This window comes from Branchiostoma floridae, chromosome 2, assembly GCF_000003815.2.
Source record: "Branchiostoma floridae strain S238N-H82 chromosome 2, Bfl_VNyyK, whole genome shotgun sequence".
Classification (NCBI taxonomy): domain Eukaryota; kingdom Metazoa; phylum Chordata; class Leptocardii; order Amphioxiformes; family Branchiostomatidae; genus Branchiostoma; species Branchiostoma floridae.
The window spans coordinates 26,865,588-26,888,544 of record NC_049980.1 but is presented as its reverse complement, the minus strand read 5'-3'; the positions used below and the strand labels follow the sequence as shown (position 1 = coordinate 26,888,544).

The 22,957-nt window shown below is 39.8% G+C and overlaps 2 protein-coding genes across 13 annotated transcripts in view; both read left to right on the top strand.

Annotated features, from left to right (window-relative positions):
* Positions 1-9,706: 9,706 nt before the first annotated feature.
* On the top strand, positions 9,707-14,338 carry LOC118409532. Of its 7 annotated transcripts, none has more exons than XM_035810622.1 (6): positions 9,707-9,849; positions 10,120-10,237; positions 10,979-11,161; positions 11,887-12,003; positions 13,683-13,802; positions 14,179-14,338. In XM_035810622.1, exons 2-6 carry the CDS (start codon positions 10,154-10,156, stop codon positions 14,308-14,310), a joined length of 636 nt encoding a protein of 211 aa, XP_035666515.1. In that variant the 5' UTR covers positions 9,707-9,849; positions 10,120-10,153; the 3' UTR covers positions 14,311-14,338. The 7 variants fall into 7 exon arrangements, with proteins under 7 accessions (XP_035666515.1, XP_035666518.1, XP_035666520.1 ...); XM_035810623.1 differs by having other exon boundaries at positions 9,710-9,849; positions 10,113-10,237; XM_035810625.1 differs by lacking the exon at positions 11,887-12,003.
* Positions 14,339-22,158: 7,820 nt separating this feature from the next.
* LOC118409531 overlaps positions 22,159-22,957 on the top strand; it is a 5,448-nt gene continuing 4,649 nt past the window's right edge. Inside the window, exon 1 of one of the 6 annotated variants that reach the window (XM_035810620.1) lies at positions 22,159-22,419. In XM_035810620.1, coding sequence (XP_035666513.1) covers positions 22,336-22,419 — 84 coding nt within the window. In that variant the 5' untranslated portion in view covers positions 22,159-22,335. The remainder of the gene's footprint in view (positions 22,420-22,957) is intronic. The other 5 variants (XM_035810617.1, XM_035810621.1, XM_035810619.1 and 2 more) reach the window with 5 other exon arrangements.

The window sequence follows — 22,957 nt, the reverse complement described above, 5'->3', positions numbered from 1 at the left end:
TTCTAACCAATGTGCTGTACTTTACTTTATGGACGTCAATGTCGACGTTAAACCTATGGTACGTTTAATGAAGTATGGAATTGCTTTAGCTACCATTTTCACAATGTAGTTGTCCCATTGTCAGTCTGGCTGTACAATAATCCCTAAATCGTTCATGCTCGTAACAGAGAATATAATTTAAATTAGATTTATTCGGTGGTTAGAGCTAATAATCTGACCTTATGACACCATATGCATGTACATCTCGGGCGGGTAATTAACCCTATATTAGTGACGAGGAAACTTTCCACAACCGACCTTAAACGAAGTCAGTGACCGTAGTCAATGTCTACTTTGATTTGAGGAGAGCGTCTTCAAGCCATCTTCCTTCTTAGAAATGCTGATAGAACATTGAAGCCCGTCGAAGGGTGGCATTTTCCCAGTAACAGGATTACCTGAGATCCCCGCGATACGTCAGGCTGTCAGAGGCGGCCGCACGCCTGGATAAGCCGCGCCGTCTGCCATATTGTTCGCGAGCACTGAGTGGCTTTCCATCTGTCACGACATCATGCACCTGTCTGGCTCTTTTGACGCTGAGAATTAAAGAACGAAAATTTGGAGGTTTACACTGATCTGACTACTGCAAGCTGCAAGTTGAAAGAGACTAAACTTTCTAGCGTTTGAGGTCTGTATAAACAATATTATTCATATCAAAAACTTTTATTCATATTTCTCTCGTTAAAAAATCGCTATTTGATCTTAGCCTCCTTCGCTGGCCTCTCTGGGGCCGTGTCGTAAGTTGTTGGGGAGGGAGGTCGATTCGCAATTTTTAACCGAGAATACGCCGGGAAAGGAAAATATGCCGGGAAAGGAAAAATGCAGGGAAAGGAATATACGCCAGGAAGCTTGTACCGGCCAGTGCAAGTTTCCCGGTATAAATCTACAAGCTTTATCTCAAGCTTTTTCTTGGAGGTACGAGGTCTCCGAACTCTTGTTGCATTGATTCTTGTATGAATTGCACATGTACAATGCATATGATACGTATCTTCAGAGGTAAATGATTTTTGCTTCTGAAGAGAAACAAAACTGCTTTAACTGCTTCTGTATTGTGAATTTAGAGTTGTCGTCAGGAAGCTAGTTTCCAAATATCTTTATTAAGTGACGCGCTCAGTCAGTACCCTGATTGACGCTTTGAGGTCGCACAGCTCACTCTAGTCGAGATGATATTTGGAACCTACTGACGTATACATGTATATAGATGGACGTATTCTCTCCGGTGGACCTGGAGCTCACTTCTTTAAATCAAGAACAATGGCCAACTATGAGAGGACATCGAACTACCCGTCGTTGTTTCAAATTTATGGGCTTATTACATGCTTGAAAAAAGCATGTACTGTTTCTGGTAGGGATCTTTGTGATTCCGGACCTATATCTTTAGAACCTCTGGATGGATTGCGATTTCCTTTGCTATGGGGATAGAGTGTGTGACCTATTGTGCTATTAAGTAGATTAGAAGTTTGCTGTTGTTTTGTGGTTCGTTTAAAAAAAAATTATTTACACCCCTTTTTGACAGGAGTAGGGTGGTCCCAGTAACTGATACCGTAACAGTAACTGATAGAGCTAGCATGCCAGCTGGGTAATTAGGCATCCGCTGGTGCGGGGTGAATCACTATATACACATTAGGGATATGAAGCTGATGGCTGCACAGATCCACAACTAGTAGAAAGAGTAACTGTGACTATCCCTGTCACCTCTGTATGGAACGAACCATTATATACACATTAGGCCACAGCAAGTAAATGTTATGGATGACATCAGCGCGCGCATTAATTTTCGCCTGATTTCAGAAAAAAAAAAAAAAGAATTTTTTTCTTCTGCAGGGATGGTCAACATGACGATAAAGTACCAAAATGAGCAAATATATTGTGTTATAGCCTGATAATTGTACTTGTAGAAGTGACACTTGCAAGGTACCCAGGACTGTAGTTGTAGAAGTGAAACTTATTGGATAATTGTAAAAGTGACACCAATATGGAAGCTATGCATATATATGAGTGTGGTTACCAACTTTGTTGGTGATGCCAGTCTACCACACTAGTGTCACTTTTACCACACCAGTACATGTCTTAAATACAGGAATGAATGCCTTGTTGGCTCTGATATCATGTTTTGTCCCTTTAATTCTTTTTACAACACTCATCACAACTTTATGGAGCCTATTTTTGAAAATGTAGCCATCTTGTTTTTTTTTCACCCATCTTGTTTTTTTTCGCCCTATCGCACTATTTTTGCAGTCTGGAGAGGATGTCATCCATAAAATTTACTTGCTGTGGCCTTAGGGATATGTGCCAGGTGCAGGTGTAACAATAGGAAATAAAAAGGAAATGGTCAGAGGCCACCAGAAAGGTGTAGTTTTGGATTTTACCGTTTACCATAGGTAGATATATAAGAACAATGATGGAATAATTTTGCCAAACGTCAAACCATATCAAACCCACAACACACCATACGCACCATCACAAAACAAAATATTTCAAGCAGGTTTGAGTTTTCAGACTCTTGTTGTGATACTGTTGTCAGATCTGATTTCACAACTGTCATTGATTTCTCAAAGATACACGTTGTGGTACATTTCGCGTGTTAGAACAGAGAGATGGTAGAAGTGAAAAATGGTTCAATATCGGGCCGTTACTTACTGCGTGCTCACTCGGGATCATTCATCATCGGCAGACCTTGACGCTGCTGCATACCTCTCCGTCTCTCGGATTTTTCTTTAACTGTTGCAGGTTGTTGAACCCATTCTTAGATCTCCAGGGAAATATAAAGATATTGACGGAAAATGAAAGGCCGGTGTGATACGACCTACAGGCTAAGTATCTGTCTCTACTTCTTATTTTCTGTTTTGCTTACTAGGCATGCACTGTTTAATGTTTAACTTAATTCATGTAAAGAACTCGACCATGTTCTCTGAAAGCAAATTTCGGTACGTCATAAACGGAAAAACCCTGCTGGGCCGTTTAAAGGCGTTTCCACTACTGGGCGTAACCCGGCGTGGCCCATGGGACAACCAGTGGATAATACGTAGCTATTTGGGGCAGCGTCGCTCGGGCCCACGAATCTCACAGTTATTTTGGAAACCCCTGGGAGACGTATACCACCCCCGACCCCGTGTCCAGCATTTCACTGGGCCAATTTTGTGACTTTAGAGCCCGGCCGCGGCTCCACCCACTACGGACAGCGGTGCAATTATTGTTACCGCGTACCATTACTCATATTCCTTTGAAAACATTCGAGTCAATGAACTCGTCCTCTAGATCGCACGAATGAACAAATTGGACATTGGACTTCCTACCCGCTGTCTATATCACGGCTTTACTTCTCCACAAGTATCTGCCTCTGCTGGCAATTATTTCCAAGGCCAAATCCATTTATTTCATCCTTTGGATCTCAGATGACTAGATCAAAGATATTGAACTTCCGCCCTTATTTCGTACTTGAGACGTGTGGGACTAATTGGTACCGTCACGGCTCTCATGTCTACTTTCAAGGCCATGATCAGTAGAGGCGTGCACAGTGTAGTAGATGAATTACAGGCACATTTAAGCAAGCGAGAACGAAAATGACGATCGCTCCTGGGAATTGGGTCTTCCCTCCCTGGGTACCCAATTAAGCTTATTTATCATCAAAAGACCCCGACCTTTTTCCACGCCTCTTACTTCACTTCATGACGTGTTTGCTCAGATGACTTTGAAACTGGTAGGTCAGTGACTCCATTCTTTAAGATCTCAAGATAACAAGATGCAAGATATTGCACGTCCTGTCTACCTTATGATAAGTATAAACTTTTAATCGTTAACTTGTTTCAGATCATTAAAGGCGTGCACATACAGTGCATGCATAAATCACAATCTCCTCTAAACAGTGCGATGAAAGAGGCTTGAAACGCCGTTTGTAGTAGATTTGCACAGAAGTGTTATCACCAAAAGAAATCGAGCCTATTCTCACCACCTCATTTGTCTTCATTACTCAGACGCTTTTGAAACTACAGAGTATCAACCTCCAATTTGCAGCCAGCCTTTACACTAATGTCTTTAAAGGTGAGTCAATTGAAAAGCGCAGTATCTTATCGCAGTGCAAAAATTAAGATTGACATCAAAGTCAATTTCTAAGGCCTGGACGTAACGACTGCTTGTGAGCTAGCCTAAACAGACATAGGTGGAGAACCATGTGTGGAGACACTATGCTCTTTCCCGGAGCATGCGGACCTGAGGGAGAGAGTGAGAGTAGAGTCTGTAGTTATTGTAAACTGACTGAATGAAATTCTGCCTTAAAATCATTGTGTGCGGAGTGTAGATTACAACGTCACAAACTGCCTATTACTGATTTGTTTGAATTTGATTGTAATTGAATAACGGACATTTTGACCCAGTATTCCTTGAGGTATTTGAAACACCATACGGTAATTGCTTATCGTCGATTTATATCTATAGTTAAAGTGTAGGGCAGTTTTTACCATGACGTCATATAGAAGTTTGAAGTTTACAGGGTTCATCAACCGGGCACCAACCTCGAGGAAACTATCATCCCTTCTGCAAAGAAATGCTTCGACCACTTTCAGCAGGAAAATATTGATCTCAGAATCCAGAGATAATTGCAATCATCTCTGCATGTCCAAAATCCAATGCGAAATTAAATCATATTTCTTGAAAAAGACGAAATTGGGACGAAATTGGGCCTGTCTCTCTCTCTCTGTCTCTCTCTCTATCTGTCTCTCTCTCTGTATCTATCTATCTATCTATCTATCTATCTAATATCTATCTATCTATCTATCTATCTATCTATCTATCTATCTATCTATCTATCTATCCATCCATCTATCTATCCATCTATTTATCTATCTATTTATCTATCTATCTATCTATCTATCTATCTATCTATCTATCTATCTATCTATCTATCTATCTATCTATCTATCTATCTATCTATCTATCTATCTATCTATCTATCTATCTATCTATCTACATATATATATATATATTTTCCCTATATACTGTACTGCGCACTTCAACTCTACCTTCCCACTTTTATTAGAGAACATTCAGGTACAACGACAAAGTCAAATGAAGATTTATGTCAGAAATACAACCGATCAAAACTAGACATAGATCAAACAGTCGGACCACAAACTTATATAAATATCATTCCATTTACAACGTCGGGATTTTCTTAAGGTAGCTGCTTTCAACAAAAGATGAGGCATTGATATAGATTAAAGGATTTCAGCTCAGGTCATTTCTTGAGTGAGATACTGTAAATGCAGAAATGTTCGCGGTGGATTAATGTTCGCGGTTTTCGCGGGGACCACTTCACCGCGAACTTAAAACCACCGCGAATATTTTTCTATTATGGTATTAGACTGCAGTCTATGGTGTTACCGAGAAATTAAATCCACCGCGAAAAGTCCCTTTTCTCGCTACCGCGAAATTAAATCCCCGCGAACTTAAATGCATTTACAGTACTTCCAATTAATTTCTGGTTGTGCATTTGTCATGTCAGACCACAAGCACTTGGATAAGGCGGTAGTGTGAAATATAGAAACAGATGTATCATCGCAAACCATGCATAAACACACTAGCCAAACGTGTTGGAATTTGTTATTGTTCACTTAAGAGAACAGTCTATTTAAATCCAACTGACTGAGGTATAAACTTCGTAATAACACAGCCACTGGAAGTCGATTGTCTCTATAAATGCGTTGGCAAAATTAAGATAACCCTGGTAAGTTCTTCTGATCGGTATTCTCTGTTTGTTGATTGATAAAGATTGATAGGTTGTTTGATGATGGGTAATTAATTGGTATAACGTGTTTATTACGTAGGAGTTCATAGACTTTCGTGGACGTTGTGATTGGGAGACTGGCAAGACATCGCTTCTAAGAAACTGCATCTTTCCAACCAAGCGCAGTGTGTATATAGAATGGTAAGCATGACGACCTCAGGTTCCGCAAGTAATACAGGCAAATTCCGGCGCTCCTGCCGGTATCAGCCGGCAGCACGCTCTCTCCCCACCCTCCTCAGACGCAAGGTCATGACCGCGAGCCTTCATTCGTTCAGCTTCAATGATAAAGCCCGATTTCCACGACTGCCGGAGAGGATATGGAAGACATTTTGGTCACAGCTTTGCCGTTATCACTGGCTGAGTAGTCTCCGATGGGAGTTCTCGCTATGTATCTAGATCTGTATTTTTAGCCCGCTGCTATTAGTTTTTCTAAGAATTGGTGAATTGCCGACGTCATTGGTCGGTTTGGCCCCATCTAGCGGATATTGACACTTTAAGCTCCATATCGTGAATCCATATTCAACTCAGTGCTGTAATAAACATACTTTATTGTACATCCAAGGATCCAAAGAAGGTTACGTCTGCAATGCCAAGGTTGACAGCGGCAACGTCTTGCATGAATATTGCCCTGTTTCTCCGCAGCTGACGTCTGTACAGTATGATATTGTTCCATCCAAGAATAACCTTATCAAAGCTCTTTCATTGAAAGCATGAGTAAATGGTGAATTGAAAGGATATGTAACGTTCGTTATGCCGATATGTGCAAAAAGGTTCAAACGTACATGCAGTGTTATTTCGGTCAGAAGGACTAATCCATCAAGCTTGTACGGCAATCACCCAGACGGAGACCTATATGACATTGCAAAATTCCAGTTTGCAATTTTATTGATCTGTTTCGTTTCTGTTGAGCTTAAAGCACTTACAGGCTTAAGTTACAGCTACCGAGGTCTTCTTACCCTGTATTACCGTGAAACGGTCGTAACATCTAATAGCGAAGCAAGTTACATTTGCGAACCCTCCAGCTAGTTCATGTCATTGCCAGTTTTCTCGTAAAGATCACTTGTCTGTTGTGTAACCTTTTAACGTAATGAGTTGTCATTTCTCTTCAGAAATCTCTCGTTTGATGCACCCACATGGGTAAATGTTGACCTGCACATGGGAGCTTTCATTGTAAAAGGCCATTCGAAAGAGCCCTTATAACAGTACAAAAACGAGATATCAAACATTGAGGTTCCTTTGCAGTACCTTAGGAAGCTGCTTGGGGACCCATTATCGAACTTGACCTTCATTTTCCGACCCCTACCCACCTATCAAATATCATCAGGCTAGGATCCATCCAAGGCTTCTCGAGTTATACTGTTCACAGACGGACAGACAGACGGACAGACGCACAAGCCCAGCCAAAACATAACTTTAGCCATTCTGTCGAAGGTAATAAACCTGTAAGACAGTGTGGGAGACCTGTTATCCATTAAATATCATCACAACCTGTTCAGCGGTTAAAACGTTATGCTGACCAAAAAGATCTTGAAACACACCAAAAAAAAAAAAAGCCACACAAACACAGAGACAGACCAGAAACTATGCCTTCATTATTCCTGGAGGTAACAACATTACATTTGGTATAAGTAAGACCATGTTGATTTGATGATATGGATCGGCCATGACGGTTGACTTGACGTCATCGCGGTAGTGTCCCTATTGCATATTTGTGAATCGTAGCTCAATGCCTTACGGATATCTTAAAAATAATAATATCTTTGACCTTTTCAATAACCACTTATGGATATCTACAACTCAAAGAAGATAATGCCACAAAAGTACCAGAACCAGAAAGTCTGCCGGCAAAACACCTACGCTCGAGCTACGATTAATTGAAGTTCAGGTGGGGACACCTACATTGCGGTCAGCACCTGCCTGCTTAGAGGTGGACTCTCGCTGCACTTGGGGAACCGGTGCGGCACTGCGGGGTTCATTCACTGCGACACTGTTTTGTTATTTTCGCGATTTTTAAAAATTTAGATATTGCGTAATACGTAAAAGTATGACTTGGAAGACAACAAAATGCACAAAATGGAAGAAAACTCGTTCTTCATCTCTGAAATTCGTTGAGTCATCTACGAACCCCGCAGTGCCGCACCGGTGCCGCAAGTTCAGTGAGAGTTCACCTTTACTGATGCGGAAAGTGAGTGAAACCGCTCCTTGGAGATGAATCTGAGCGATATACAGAGGGTGATGCTTAATCTCTTCCATGCATCAACTTTGCAGACATGGCGACTTTTGATGGCAAACACTTGTATGTAAAACACACACGTACACATGTGTACATCAGCATTCTAACTTTCAAATTTGCGAATTGATGTGGGGAATTACTAGGCGTTACTGGAGCGTGCATCGTAATTTCATTTCTTGAAATATTAATGATTTCTGCTGTGCTTCTGTCAATTAACTATAAATCTTACTTTAGCTAAGTTTGACACGTTCAATCTATCATTCTCTAATTCATCAAGACTCATTTCGCCAAGGATGTTAAACGTTTTTAGACGACTCTAAAAGTTATCGATTTCAATTGACAGAGGCAGTGATTGAGTTACCATATCAAGCGATGTCAACTTCATTTAAGAATTCGTTACAGGTAAGATGAAGCTGCTGAAAATGAACGTTTCTGGAACTGGAACCAGTCATTGCGTTCACTACAGGAACACGGGCCAAACTGGTACATGGCAGTGAATAATTACATTTGCCTTTATTCTTGATATTGACAAATTACATGACAGTCCTACCTTGCTGACTGTTATAATTACTTGAATCACGTTCTGCCTAGGATTTTATGTGTTTTGCTATCAGAATTTTTTTCATTGGATACATATTGGATAAAAAGAAATACGAACTGAATTATCAGAGTGAGAACAGCTGACGCGTTTTACTTCAACCATTTCTTGCTATGAACGTGTATAGTCTGAATATTTAAACATAAAACATAGCGTCAGGTAGCTATGGTCATAGGTGCATCACGTAGTTCAAAGTAACGATGGACAGTTGTCTCTGTTAACATGCCATTTATGACATCATTGTGCACGGCAATACCATGGGAAGTTAACGTGTTTGTTTCGCCGTCAGTACCAGGGACAGCTAACGTGTCTGTTGTGCTATCAATTGTAACATATTCTAGGCGATTGGTGCAAAATTGCTCAAGTTCTGATAAAAGCATGACCGTGGCACTCTCGAGCTCAATATCGGTACCAGGGACAGCTAATAACATGTACGTCGCACTTTCTGCACAAGAGACAGTTCTAATATATTGAATTACCAGTACCGGGGTAAGGTCACTTGTAACAGTGTTGCAGTGTAACATACACGCGATATGTCCCTGATGATACCGATTGGCAGTATGCATTCAGTACCAAGGGCAGCCAATTACATCAGTTAATATCATTATACATATATGTGGCGCCTAAAAGAGGCAACTAATATAAAGTTATACCTGGCACTGTGAACAAGTATTGTTTTGGACTGGCTGGTCGTTGACCTTCTTTCGTTTTTCTTTCTGTCTATTTGTCTCGTTTACTTAGTTTGAACCTTATTTGGATAGTTAATGACATTTACGAAAACTCCATTTCACCAAGGAGGTCTAAGGTCATTTAAGCATATGTGTTACCATACCAAGTTTTTGCCATACATTGTATCATGTACAATTGTCGTGCAATAAAGTTCTTCTTCTGTTACCTTCATACATAAGACCTGTGGTAACAAGCTTGACTGTTTTCCTAGAAACTGAGTCAGTGTGACCTAGCGATGAAGTTTTCCCTAAAAACAAAAGAGCCCCCTATCATTTCGCTGGTGATTTACAGCTGTACCTTGACGACGGTAGAGCTCGAAGAGGTCAGGGGTCATAATATGTTTCCGGTGACTGTGTGTGCGTGGAGCTTGTAAACTTCAACTTCTACTTCAAGGAACAGTAACGGTTGTGAAGTGATTCAAATGGAGTGACAGTGTCAAACACAAAGTGTTCAAGAAACAGTTAACAATAGGTAAGTATATGTTCACGCTGCAAACTGATGAAATTTATGGTTTATCCAGTCTCATAGCGTCAGGAGCGCTGTGTACGTATACGTAGTGACTGTTGACGTGTTATGCATGAATTTCCCAAATTAATATGAACTGACAGAGTTCTTCGTATTTGGTGATTTACATTAACAAAATAATCATGACAGGTTCAACTTTAACCCTTTTTGAGATAAGATTTGTTCCAACACAGTACCTTACAAGTAAATATTTCCTTGCATATCATGAGATTCCAGGATTTCATGGTCATTTGAGTACCAACATCACACCATGGAGCAGAACGGGTGGGGCCCTCCTGCTGTAGATCTCAACTTCCTCAAGTCTGGTTTAGGAGTGCTGAAACTGGTACAAATGGTGAGAACACTGTCATATTTCTCATACTAGTACCTAATCTCCAAGCAGATCCTAAGGCGGCATATCTTATGCCACCTTGGATATTGTTGCATACCTGCTAAACTATCTCAGGTAAACAACCACGAGTCATTAAAAAGTTTCTGGTGTCTTATCATTCATTTCAATATATGCGAGCAAATGTTGTGCAAGACTGTGATGCATATGACTTTTGACCAGCCATGAACATAAAACCACTACTCAGTAACGTTATGTACTATGTTTTATGATTTACTGCAGTACAAATATAGACCACTATGTCACAACTCGCTGTACAATTGATCATAACAGACACTGAATTTTCCATAGCCAAAACTTTAAAGAAATTGGAACAAATTTTCCATGAACTTGACCCTGAGGTATACTGCTACTTCCACAGTGTACTAGTAGTATGTCAGGTACACATGACAGCAGGAGCGGGTGGTACATTGAAGTGCCAGCTAAACCTTAAGTCATGCCCTGTCTCTGTTCAATGCTTAAACACATACCTCCAATTCTTTATGTCTAGCAGTACATCTTGTTAACGGAGTGACAATAGTCTCGCAAGAGAACGAGACTCAAGGTCTGTCAGAGACTTGCTAGATCATCTGCCCTAAAAATGGGTCCTTGGTTGTACAAGGAAACAGCAGTGGAAGGAAAGTGTTAGGCTCTGCCCTTTAACCCACTGCACCCACGACCTTTACATTAATTTTTACTCCTATGCAGATACTGAGCCTGACGGGCTTCATCGTAGCTGAGGTCACAGCATCTCCATATAACTGGGAACAGATGAAAGCCTTTGAATGGATCTCTCTGACCATCTTCATCCTCACCCTGGCAGTCTTCACCACCTTCCTGGCCTCCTGGCACAAGAGCGAGGCTGTGGTCAGGGTAAACTGGCCACTTGTGGTGGGTAAAATTTCTCTTAGACCACATCAATCTCAATCAAAATGTGGTTCTGAGCATTTGTTGTTCTGAGAGTGATTCTGACACCAAAATACAGTCACAGTGAACATGGTGACCAGTTCAGAACCTGGTACATGTGCAGTGGCTCAACATAACATGCTTTTGACAAGCAGACATGATACAATCGTATACACTACGGTAATGTTTTTTTGCAATTGCATTTAATCACAATTATTAAACATTGTCTCAAAGTTTTTTTTTTATTCACAACAGTGCAAGTTTGCCAGGCAGTCACTATGTTCACTGTGGTGGTACAGGCAGACATTGGTGTTGTAGTCACTTAGATATTTGCATGAAACAATACCATTAGTCTGAGCCCACCTGACCATTGGTTGTAACATGGAAGAATTGCATGGATAAGAACTCCATGGATGATTTCAAATTGAATTAAATTGCCTGCTCACTTCAAGCATCTTTAAATTAAAATTCAGAATTTGGAATAACTTTGTTTTAATCCTGGAAATTGCCTTGTTTTGTAGCCTATTTAATTTGTAATGCTTGAGGTCATGTTTTTTTTCTTTAATTCTGAAGACCAAAAATTCTGAAAGTGACTGTAACTGTGGCATTGTAACTGTTTTTTCAGTCTTTCTTTGAAGGAATTTCAAAGCTTATGATTATGTTGGTGGACATTATTCTCTTTACATTTGACAACAATTGCTATTTTTCAGGATTTTTGCCATTCAGCTCTGTGTACAGTGCTGTGGTCTATAAACTTGATCTTGGGACTTGTTTCAATCAGTTGGTATTACTATCCATCCAGAGAAGGTGGGGCGATTGCGGGCACGGTAAGATTTTGAGAAACTCTGACAAAGCTGTCATGTTAGCTGGTACTGTCCACAACCATACAGCAGTGCACTGAGAGATGAGTGGCAAAAATCCATAGAGGAATATTCCATTTAATGAGAAAGGGGTTACATAGATCTTTTTGTGGATCTTGTTGCATCCTGGAAGGCATGGGGTACTATGGTTAGCTTAGGGAGACAACATCATTACCATGACAACTTGTATACAATTACAAGGCAATAATGTTGTTTGCCCATTGATCATTGAGGTACCCATAGTAACCAGCATCTCCCAGTGTGTAATGAGATCCACGAATATGTCTTCTTGTTATTCTTATGAAATGTAACAGCCAAATTTGTGTTGTTTTGTTTCAGGATTTTTGCCACTCAGCTCTGTGTACGGTGCTGTGGTCTATAAACTTGATTTTGGCACTTGTTGTAACAAGCGACTATGGGCCAGGCGAGTTAGTTGGGGCCATTATTGACACGGTGAGATCTTGGGAAACACCCACAAAGCAATGTTGGTACAGCCCACAACAGGACAACACAGAGATGAGTGGCAAAAATCTGGAGAGGAGTACAGTATTCCATGTCAATGGACAAGGGGGCACATGCTAGACAAGATTCTACCCAGCTTAAGGCCTGTGTGCCTTTTTGCTCCAATTCAAAATCAAAGAAGCAGGCCAGTGCTGACTGTCATGTTGGTGCTACTGTTTCAATGGATTGTATCTCAAGGATACATTCATGATTTACAGACATTAGCTGTTATGATATACATTCTTCTGGTATTCTCTTCTTTAAGCTCGAGGCATTTGATAGCAGGTTTGTAATTGGGTCTCTCATGATCAGAAGCCAGAGGACCTTTCAATATCTGAAAAAAAAGCTATGATTCTCTGAAATGGAAAAGGACACCAAAATGGCAATGGACACAGCTATGACATCATGCAAAGATACTCTATCGCAGCATGTGAGTCTGGTGATGTATTTGACGGACAGTTGACCTGTTTTTCAGGGTTTTTGCCACTCAGCTCTGTGTACAGTGCTGTGGTCTATAAACTTGATCTTGGGACTTATTTCTATTAGCTGGTATTGGCTACCCCAAGAACCTGGAGCCATTGTTGATACGGTAAGATGTGTGAAATGCTGCAAAACTACAGGTCATTTTCACAGCCCACAACTTGACAACATTGAGTTGAGTGACAAAAATCTGTACAGGGATATCTGATTTAAAAGACATGAATAAAAAACACTAATATTCACACAAGCCATATTTAAAGTTCTCTCTGTACAGTATGTATAACATTTTGATGTCATTGTCATTGCCCTACCCACTGCCATATTTCTTATTTCGGTGAATCTTAGCTCAAGCATTTGGGGATCATTGGAAAATCTTCTGACCTACTGAAATCACCATTGTCTACAGCTCATAAAAACTTGCCAGAAACCCAAATTTGCTGGGTATGCTTCAGCCTGCCTGTTTCATTTGATAAGGATATTTAGTGAAAATTATTTATATTACTAGTAACGTTATATTACCTCTAATTTGCATCAAGAAATATTTCTGGTGTGTCCCTCATGTCCTTTGAAATGGAATAGAATTGGCTTCCATTTGCTCCAAAAGTACTGAATACCTTCCAAAAAAGTTGACCCAATGTGGGAATGGATATTTTGCTATGTTCCAGGATTTTGCTCACTCTGGGCTGTGTTTCTTGTTGTGGGCTGTGAATTTTATCCTGATGATGACTGTAATGCCCCTCAGACACTGGCGTTGGTACAGGGTAGGAGGGACACTTCCATGTATGGTAAGAAAAATACATGACGTAGAACAAAATAACTAGAAATTTGCAGATGTGTATAATATGTATGTGCTGTTCTACTTAAATATGTGTGACTGAGAAACTGGGACAATCATAGATCTAAGACTATACTGATGTTATTCAGTTTTTTTCTGGTATCAATGTTTTTATTTTGATTGTTAAAGTATTTTTGATAATCATCAACTAAAGCAATGCTGCTGTGCGGTACAATAGTACCAAGGTCATGGCGGTTCTCTACACGTGACTGCTTTTTCACTGTCACATATTTTTTTAAAGCATAAAATAATGTAGTTTATCAGAACTTTTGGCTTATTAATGATGCACATGTGTTCAATGCTCTTCTTGTCCGATCTTTCCTCAGGTTCTGGCGATTATTTCCTTGGTGACGTTCTGGGCGACCGTGCGGATGTCGTATCGACGCTGGCACCTCTTCAGCCCCACGCCAACCATACCGTACCACTACCAGCACCTGGGAACAGAGCCGTACTCTTAGACAATAGGTCAACACAACTTTCTTCAAGAAAAACACTAGTACAAGGAATATGTTTTCATTCCGACGGTAACCTGTTGACTAACTAAGATGTACAATTAGCTTGATAATGTAACATCATATTATGATCTAAGCTATTCTTCTTGTGTTTTTATAACAATAAGGCCACAGCAAGTAGATTTTATGGATGACATCAGCAGGCTCATTAATTTTTGCCTGATTTCAGAAAAAAACAAAAAAAAAATTTTCTTCTGCAGGAATGGTCAACATGACGATAAAGTACCAAAATGAGGAAATATGTTCTGTTGTAGCCTAATTATTGTACTTGTAGAAGTGACACTTGCAAGGTACCCAGGACTGTAGTTGTAATAATTAAACTTATTGGATAGTTGTAAAAGTGACACCAATATGGAAGCCATGAGTTTGATTACCAACTTTGTTGGTGATGTCAGTCTACCACACTAGTGTCACTTTTACCACACCAGTACATGTCTTGAAAACAGGAATGAATGCCTTGTTGGCTCTAATACCATGTTTTGTTCCTTTAATTCTTGTTACTACATTCATTACAACTTTATGGTGCCTATTTTTGAAAATGTAGCCATCTTGTTTTTTTTCACCCATCTTGTTTTTTTTTGCCCTATCGCACTATTTTTGCAGTCTGCAGAGGATGTTATCCATAAAATTTACTTGCTGTGGCCCAATGCATATTAACTGTTCCAAACAGCATGACACACAGGAAGAAATATTAACATGCACAGACTCTACATATTCAAAAATTCGCATACTAGTATTTACTGATTCCCAATTTTTTTTATTATTGGACTTATTATGTATATTATATTGTTGCAACTGATGTGGCAGAAACCATCATGTCACAGAGTATGTTACCTACGATCACTTGTTGGACTTTTGGTGTTTAATCTGATGGAGTTATGATAAATGTCAGTATTTCACTTAAAGTGGATGTTTATAGGACCAGGTGTAGTTATGTATAAAAATGGCCAGTATTTCTTGTTTATTTAACAACATGTAGACACCCTGCTGCCTCATGGTTGTTGAGGATAAATTGTTGCAATGTTGAATTTCTGTACTAGTATATCTTTACATCATCACGTTTAGACCAAGTTAGGAAAACTGTAACAAGAAATAGTAGGAATCTCTTATATTGGAGGTACAGGTATCATTACAGTCGTAATATATTAAACAAAAGGTGCTTCATGTTGAAGATATATTTCATTGGTATAACTATGGTGATTTTCATCTTTTGATCAATGATGAATTATTTTTGTCCACCCCCAGATGTGTATGGTGACATGAGACCTTGTTAGCTCCTATATCCACCGAATGATTCTTCATAACCAACTCTTGTAGCCTGGAGTCCAGCCTTGTTGCTGCTTTAATCCCTCCCATGGGTACACTTCTGCCAACAAGCATACATTTGGGGAGCAACCAAAGCACAAGGCTGGACTCCAGGCTTCAACTCTTGTTGTCTGACCTGTAACGTTTATACTACAGCCTCAAAATCCTGTGTCTAAAGTGCTATGCTAATACGAGCTATCGCTGTTATTGTTTACATCATGGGTAATCGATGGCTGGTGCCTACCAGGACGTCAGTTGATTGTATTAAAAATATATATGTAAATTAGCGAATCAAATTACTGATTAATATGTAACTCAGTGTTTTACAAAACACCTGCTTTTTTCCTACCACTGCGTCACCATGACATCATCGCGATCGCTCGGCTTATGGTGATGCTATTTAACCCCCTCTCTACTAAGCTAAGCATTTGGCACCAGATTTGTATTGGTTACAGAGTTATACAGCAGGGAGAAGGTTAAGCTGAGACCTTTAGAATGACAACGTATGATTGATTGTTACATACGAATCTCCGTGATGTTGAACATTCAGCTACCTATGCTTGTTAGATGGATCAGAAGATACTTTATCATCTGTGAGAAACTGTATCTTCATATCCTTTATGTGTTGCACGCTGCATCATTTTTGTCTTGAAAGAACTGGAGTATTATCCAAATTTTACATTGATTTAACGAAATATTTACTTAGTAAATCTTTTATCACCAACCATAACTTCCATTTGATACATTAGTGTAACTTAAGACTTTTTAATACATTGATATTGTTCATAAAAGAATTGTAACTTCAATGATTGTTGTGAACAATAAAATAATAAAACCCTAAAATGCAATATTTAGCGGGCGGGGGAGTCTTACATTCTAATTTCTGCATGTAGATAAAGAAGGCCCTAGGATGCTACCGCGAGTTTGATCGATGTTATACCGTATTGCAGATAATGACATCACATTTAATCTGTGAGAACATTCATCAGATAATGTGTTAAGGTTGATATTCAACGTAACGTTAGATTTTGTACGATACATGAACAACTTATCCCCAAAATGTCCTGAGTCTGTTTCGTCTGAGTCTCGTTTGACACATATGGACAAACTCAAGCCCATAACCTCTTTGACTCTTTTTGTGTTGCCGTAAACCCATTATGCAAATTACGTAACGTACATACAGGATTTGATAAGTGCTGACTTTAAACAAACATCGAACACAACTGGTGTGACCTTTTGCTATCGATCTGGAGCGAAGAACGTACATACAGTCTAAAATCGTACTAAGGTCAGCCATTACTCATTAACCCGTCAACCAAATATTTTTGATACGCCCGGCCTGCCAAAGTGTCGTCTCAGAGTAAAGCAGCTGTCGTCAGATGTACAATGCCTATCCTCATCTTTGTTAGCCGAGAATGCTTTACTACAGGAATCAGGCTGCCAGCATGTATTGAACACTGTGGCGTTCTCATTCCATTGGATTTTTTTCGGGTCAAATTTACTAACTATCTTATTTATTTTTGATACATTCAATTTTTAGCAAGTCAGATCCGGGTGCCAAGAAGTAGAGACTTACAAAATTGTCTGAGAGAATTCGAAAGATAACAATGTTGTCGAAAATGTATGGCGACAGCGTGACCCAATATCGTAGACTCGCGTGCCTGGCGGGTAAATGATTAACAACACATGTCGCTAAAGAGATGTCGATACACTAGATTATTCTACTACACTACTAGGACCTACAAGGCGACTAATATTTACAGAGAAATTGGTAACCATTGGACGTTTCCGATATTTTTAATAGTAGCACGTTACTATCCTGCAAGTAAATACGGCTCCATCTTTAATTCACAGGTAGATCATTCTTGTCATTTTCACCTGTCTTTTTTAGAATTATGATAACGTTAGTAATGTTTTCGTCCAAAAAAACTTAGGATAAAAAATCTACATTGCTCATGTAACATCTCATTTATCTACAGCCAGATTCCTCCTTCTGTGCACTTTAAACCGTATTGTACAGTTGCACAGTTCTCATACTTGTGCTTACTAGAGAGACAAATCTCATTAAATATAAGAACAACAGTCATGGAATAGGCTCTTTCTGCTCGTCTGCGAAGTATCATTATACCCACCTCTATTGACGCCATCTACCTACACTCTTTAAAATTACAGATTTTATATCCAAGTAGATGTCGAGTAGACGATCTTAACGTTTGGCTTTTTGCCTTGCCGCCAGGCAAGGCTTTACGCCAGCTTTTTTCCATGGATCAATGGACGGACCTTTTAACCCAGCCCTTCCAAAGCCCCTTCCAAAGGCCCTTCCAAATCGCCTTTCTCATGGACAAGTTTGACGGCTCAGGCAGACAATGGTACATCCCTGTTGAATTTTAAACCGTCCATTTTACGTATTTGTTTCTGTTTGCGGTCGGTTCTAAAAGCATTTAATATTTGGTTACATTGAATAAATGAAGCGTTTGTATGGTAAAATTCCAAATTCATTTGGAGTGACATAAAATCAAGTGCATTATCTCGCAACAAGAATTGCATTAGCTATTCATAAAGATGAAACAATTTCCAAATCAGGCTAATAAATTGTATGTGAATATATAAGTAGCCATGACGTCATCAAAACGTTGGAGAGGCCTTCCGAGACCGCAGCAAAACGCTAACGTGAGTTTAGGAGAGCGCCAGCTCAAAACGTCACACGAGAAGTCGCAATAGATAATATTTAGGATCATTTTGTTATATCGCTGTGGCTATTGACACACTGAGTGTGCCTATAGCCTAAACAGGCTATTGACACACCGAGATTCCAGCCAGCCAATCAGAGCTTGTAACATGCCTTTCCCGACATTATTTTGCCAGGCTCTCGTCTCATTACAAACTTTTCACATAAGTAACAGTTGTTTAGACATTTTTCGGAGGATTAGACATTAGAATCTTTGAATCTTGGAATGAACGGACGTATTCAAGTTATGCCTTAGATTTGGATACCTGTTAATACGAGGTGGTACACTGCCGACCCCGGTTCGAACCCGCCTAGTGAAAGTTTTTTTTTTTCAATTGTCCTTTTACCTTTTTATAACATCCATTTGATATAAGAATATTTTCGTCATGCGACCAGAACCATGAAAACCCACCTTTGGGACTTTTTGGTCTGCATTTTCAAGAGTGCATGTTTAGGTAACAGTTACGTTTATTTTTTTCAGCCGCAGAATCCACCCGCTACGTTCTTATTTTGGACGGTACACTTATTATTTCTTTTAAATTGGACCAGGGACCCCTGAAATAATAAAAGCTTTTCCAAGGATAAAAGCTCCTTGGGTTTTCTAACCATAATTCTGCGGTATTTTTGCTCAAAATTCACGCCGTCGAAGCATATATTTCCGCGCCGCTATGTCATCCAAACATATCGGTTGATCTCGCTATGACGCTACAAAGTTCTTTCAAAATAATGAAAGTAAAACAACAACTATAACTTCGCTTCACTTGTGATATCAGTTTTGAGGCCGCAAATTCTCCCTAACGGCAGGAATTCGTCGGCAAACACAGCTGAAAACGTGTTCCAACATGGTCACATGCGGTGTTTGCATGGTACTAAATATAGTTAGCTCATTTGCATACTTGTGACTGGCTACATGCGGCCTATACCGTAAACACGTGCACGTGAAAAAGATCGTATTTTGGGTTGATGATGGGCACAGAATGCCATTTGTATTTTCAGAGTGTTGCCTTTCAAATATAATCGTAAGATTTTCTCATTTTCGTGGTTTCTAGTGTCAAAATTTTAATAATACGTATTTAGCAGACAAGCAAATTATCCTTACTGCACGCCAAGGCACAGCATTTTGCCTTGCCGGGCTTGAAGTGCCGACCTACCTTTTCCTGACGATATTCCTACCACGCGGCAAGGCACAGCTTTTTTAAAAAGATTTCTTGTTTAGCCAGTCGTCTGGCTTTTCTGTTATATGCACGCTGATAGTTGTCAGAGAATCCCGGCTATCAGAGAACGTTACGACTATATGGTGCTTGGAAATCATTACATAGTTTCACACGTGTAAGAGTTGACAAACCGTCTGTTTTACCGGGCTATAACGTTAAGTGTCTGTTTAGCGCTATGTTAACATTAGAGATTAAAGATAGATGAATGGCTTGTAGCCGACGACGACCTTTTCAAATCTGAATGTTAATCGACACATCACTTAACATTCTGTCATTGCGTTCACTACATGTACATGGACCAAACTGGTACATGGCAGTGAATAATTACATTTGCCTTTATTCTTGATATTGACAAATTACATGACAGCCCTACCTTGCTGACTGTTGTAATTACTTGAATCACGATCTGCCTAGGATTTTATGTGGTTCACTATGAGAAAAAAAAAGTTTTTTTTATTGGATACTGACGCGTTTTACTACAACCCATATTAAGAAGATAAGAAATTTCTTGCTATGAACTATATAGGCTGAATATTAAAACATAAAATATAGCGTCATATAGCCATGATTGCAGGCGCATCACTTAGTTCAAAGACACGTATCACTTAGCTCATGGACAGTGCTATCATCGATCATTGTCTCTGTTAACACGGTTACCGTTTATGACATCTATATGCACATCGGCACCATAGGCAACATTAGCGTGTTTTTTCACTGTCAGTACGACGGAAAGCTAACATGTCTGTGGTGCCACGACAAGTAACATATTCTAAGCGATTGGTACAAAAATTGCTCAAATTATGATAAACACATGTCTGTGGCCCTCTCGAGCTCAATCTTTGTACCAGGGACAGCTAATAACATGTACGTCGCACTGTCTGCACAAGAGACAGTTCTCATATATTATTGAATTACCAGTACCAGGTTGAGCTCACATGTGTAGTGCCGATGTAGCATACACGCGAGCTGTCCCTGATGATACCCGATTGACAGTATGCATTCAGTACCAAGTGCAGCCAATTACATAGGTTAATATCATTATACATTTATGTGGCGCTTAAAAGAGGCAGCTAATTTTACCTGACACCGTGAACACTATAGGTATTGCCTTGTTTTCCTAATTGCCTCCATGAAATGTCATGGAGGTTATATTTTACCCAGCGTTTGTGTGTCTGTGTGTAAACAAGCTGCAGCGCAACTTCCGGTTTTGCTATCTCGGTGTTCTGAACATGCTATGGTCACCATTTTTGAGTATTAGATAGCTCTTGTGCTCAGGAAGAATTGACATAAGTTTGGGCCCCCTAGCGTCTAGTTTTGGGATAGCAGGGGCATTTTTGTCAAAAACTTCTGACGAGGATAACTCAAGAAGGGAACAACGGATTTTCATGATTTTTGGTATGTAGGTACCTTAGACAATATTGTACAAGATAAGATACTAATTATGCAAAATAGGAGTACATTTGCATAATTAATGAAAATATTCTATCATAGCAGTTTTTTCAATGTATCTCTTGTCCCGGACGTGATATGGTCCGGGTGGTAGATAGCTTTTAGCGTCATGATAAAGTGGGGCGAGTTTCAGTTCCCTAACATTTAATTGTGGAACTGCAGGGGCGTTTTTGTCAAGACACTCCAAAGAGGATAACTGCAGAAAGGAACGATGGATTGCCTGCATTTTAGGTATGCAGGTAGCTTGGGCAAAGATGTTGATAATGATATGCATTTTATGCAAATGAGGACTTAATTTGCATAATTAATGAGGAAGTTGTATAATTCAATTGTTGCAATAATTGGACTTCGATAAATGTAACACTTGTTAATTATAATCGGTGGAACATATGCACATATGAAATATGCAAATGAGGAACTTATTTGCATAATTGATGCAAAAATTGCAAAACAACTTAATGATTACGTTATTCAATGATGAACAACACCATGCATAAATCATGTTGATGTTAAGTCATTTGCATGAAATTAACAAAAGCTCTAAATATTCATGGAGGTAAGAGGTCGCCGAACTCTAGTTTGAACTCATTTGGATAGTTTGACATTTGCAAAAAAACTTAATTTTACTATTGAAGGAGGTTCAATTCAATTCTATATGACTAAGAACTTTCTTGATTTTACAGAGGTTTAAGGTCTTGGAAGCATTTTTGTCACCTTCATACATGGGATTTTATTTATAAAGGGACTAACGTTACCCTCCAACAAATTCAAGCCAGTGTGACATAGCCATGAAATTTTCCCTGAAACAAAAGAGTCCCCTATCATTTCGCTAATGATTTACAGCTCTACCTTGACGGTGGTAGGGCTCAGGGAGGTCAGGGGTCCTGTTTATACTTCCGGGTGACTGTGTATGCGTGGAGCTTGTGAACTTGTCGTACTTTCCAAATGGAGTGACAGTGTCATATCAAGGCGTTAAAGAAGCTGTTAATGATAGGTAAGTATCTAAAGTATATGTTCACGCTGCGAACTGGTTATATCGTCACGTAGAGTCAGGATCTAAGACTGTTGACGTTATGCCGGAGTTTCCCAAATAATTTACTAGTCACTACTTAAAAGATTTCTTCGCATTTGGTGGTTTACAGTATCAAAATGGTCATGACAGGTTCAAATTTTACCCTTGTTGAGATCAGACTTGTTTGAACTTACAAGTAAATATTTCCTTACATAGTTCCAGGATTTCCAGGTCATCTTGAGTACCAACATCACACCATCACCATGGAGCAGAACGGGTGGGGCCCTCCTGCTGTAGATCTCAACTTCCTCAAGTCTGGTTTGGGAGTGCTCAAAGTGGTACAAATGGTGAGAACACTGTTTCTCTGTTTGTGTATGATTTGCATCATGTATAACCTAATCTCCAAGCAGATCCTACAGTGAAAAGCTGACAAAGGAGTGTAGCTAGCCTGGTTACCAAACCCCAGCCCGATCTCAAGTATCTATCGTGCAGCCGGGTCTGGCAGGATGACATAGGAACTCTTCTCAATTTTGCCCCTTCTAGTGGGCAAAAAACTCCACCAATAGAACAGCAGCATGATCAGCAGGAGGTAATTACACCCTACCATGATTGGTTAAAGACCCCCAACTATATTTTTTGAACCCATAACAGTGACCACTAAGTACCTGATTCGCTACTGTGATAGCCTGCTGACCAACTGTGGTGTGTTGTAGCTGGCTACCTGTGGTGTGAGTGGTCAATTAATCTCAATCCTAGGTTCTCCTCCCTCTGATCAAGGGCCTTCGAGAACCTTTCTACATACTCTCCCAGCAGAGGTCGAGTCGCGGAGATATACTAGACCCGAAAAAATACAGAGCCGCTGTAGAACACGGATAACAGCCCCCC

Bases quoted from the DNA above. Each gene is read 5' to 3' on its own strand.
- LOC118409532 (XM_035810622.1), top strand. From the start codon at position 10,154: ATGGAGCAGAACGGGTGGGGCCCTCCTGCTGTAGATCTCAACTTCCTC. The intron at 12,004-13,682 runs GTAAGATTTTGA...GCTATGTTCCAG, and splicing joins GTGGGGCGATTGCGGGCACG to GATTTTGCTCACTCTGGGCT. The intron at 13,803-14,178 runs GTAAGAAAAATA...ATCTTTCCTCAG, and splicing joins GAGGGACACTTCCATGTATG to GTTCTGGCGATTATTTCCTT.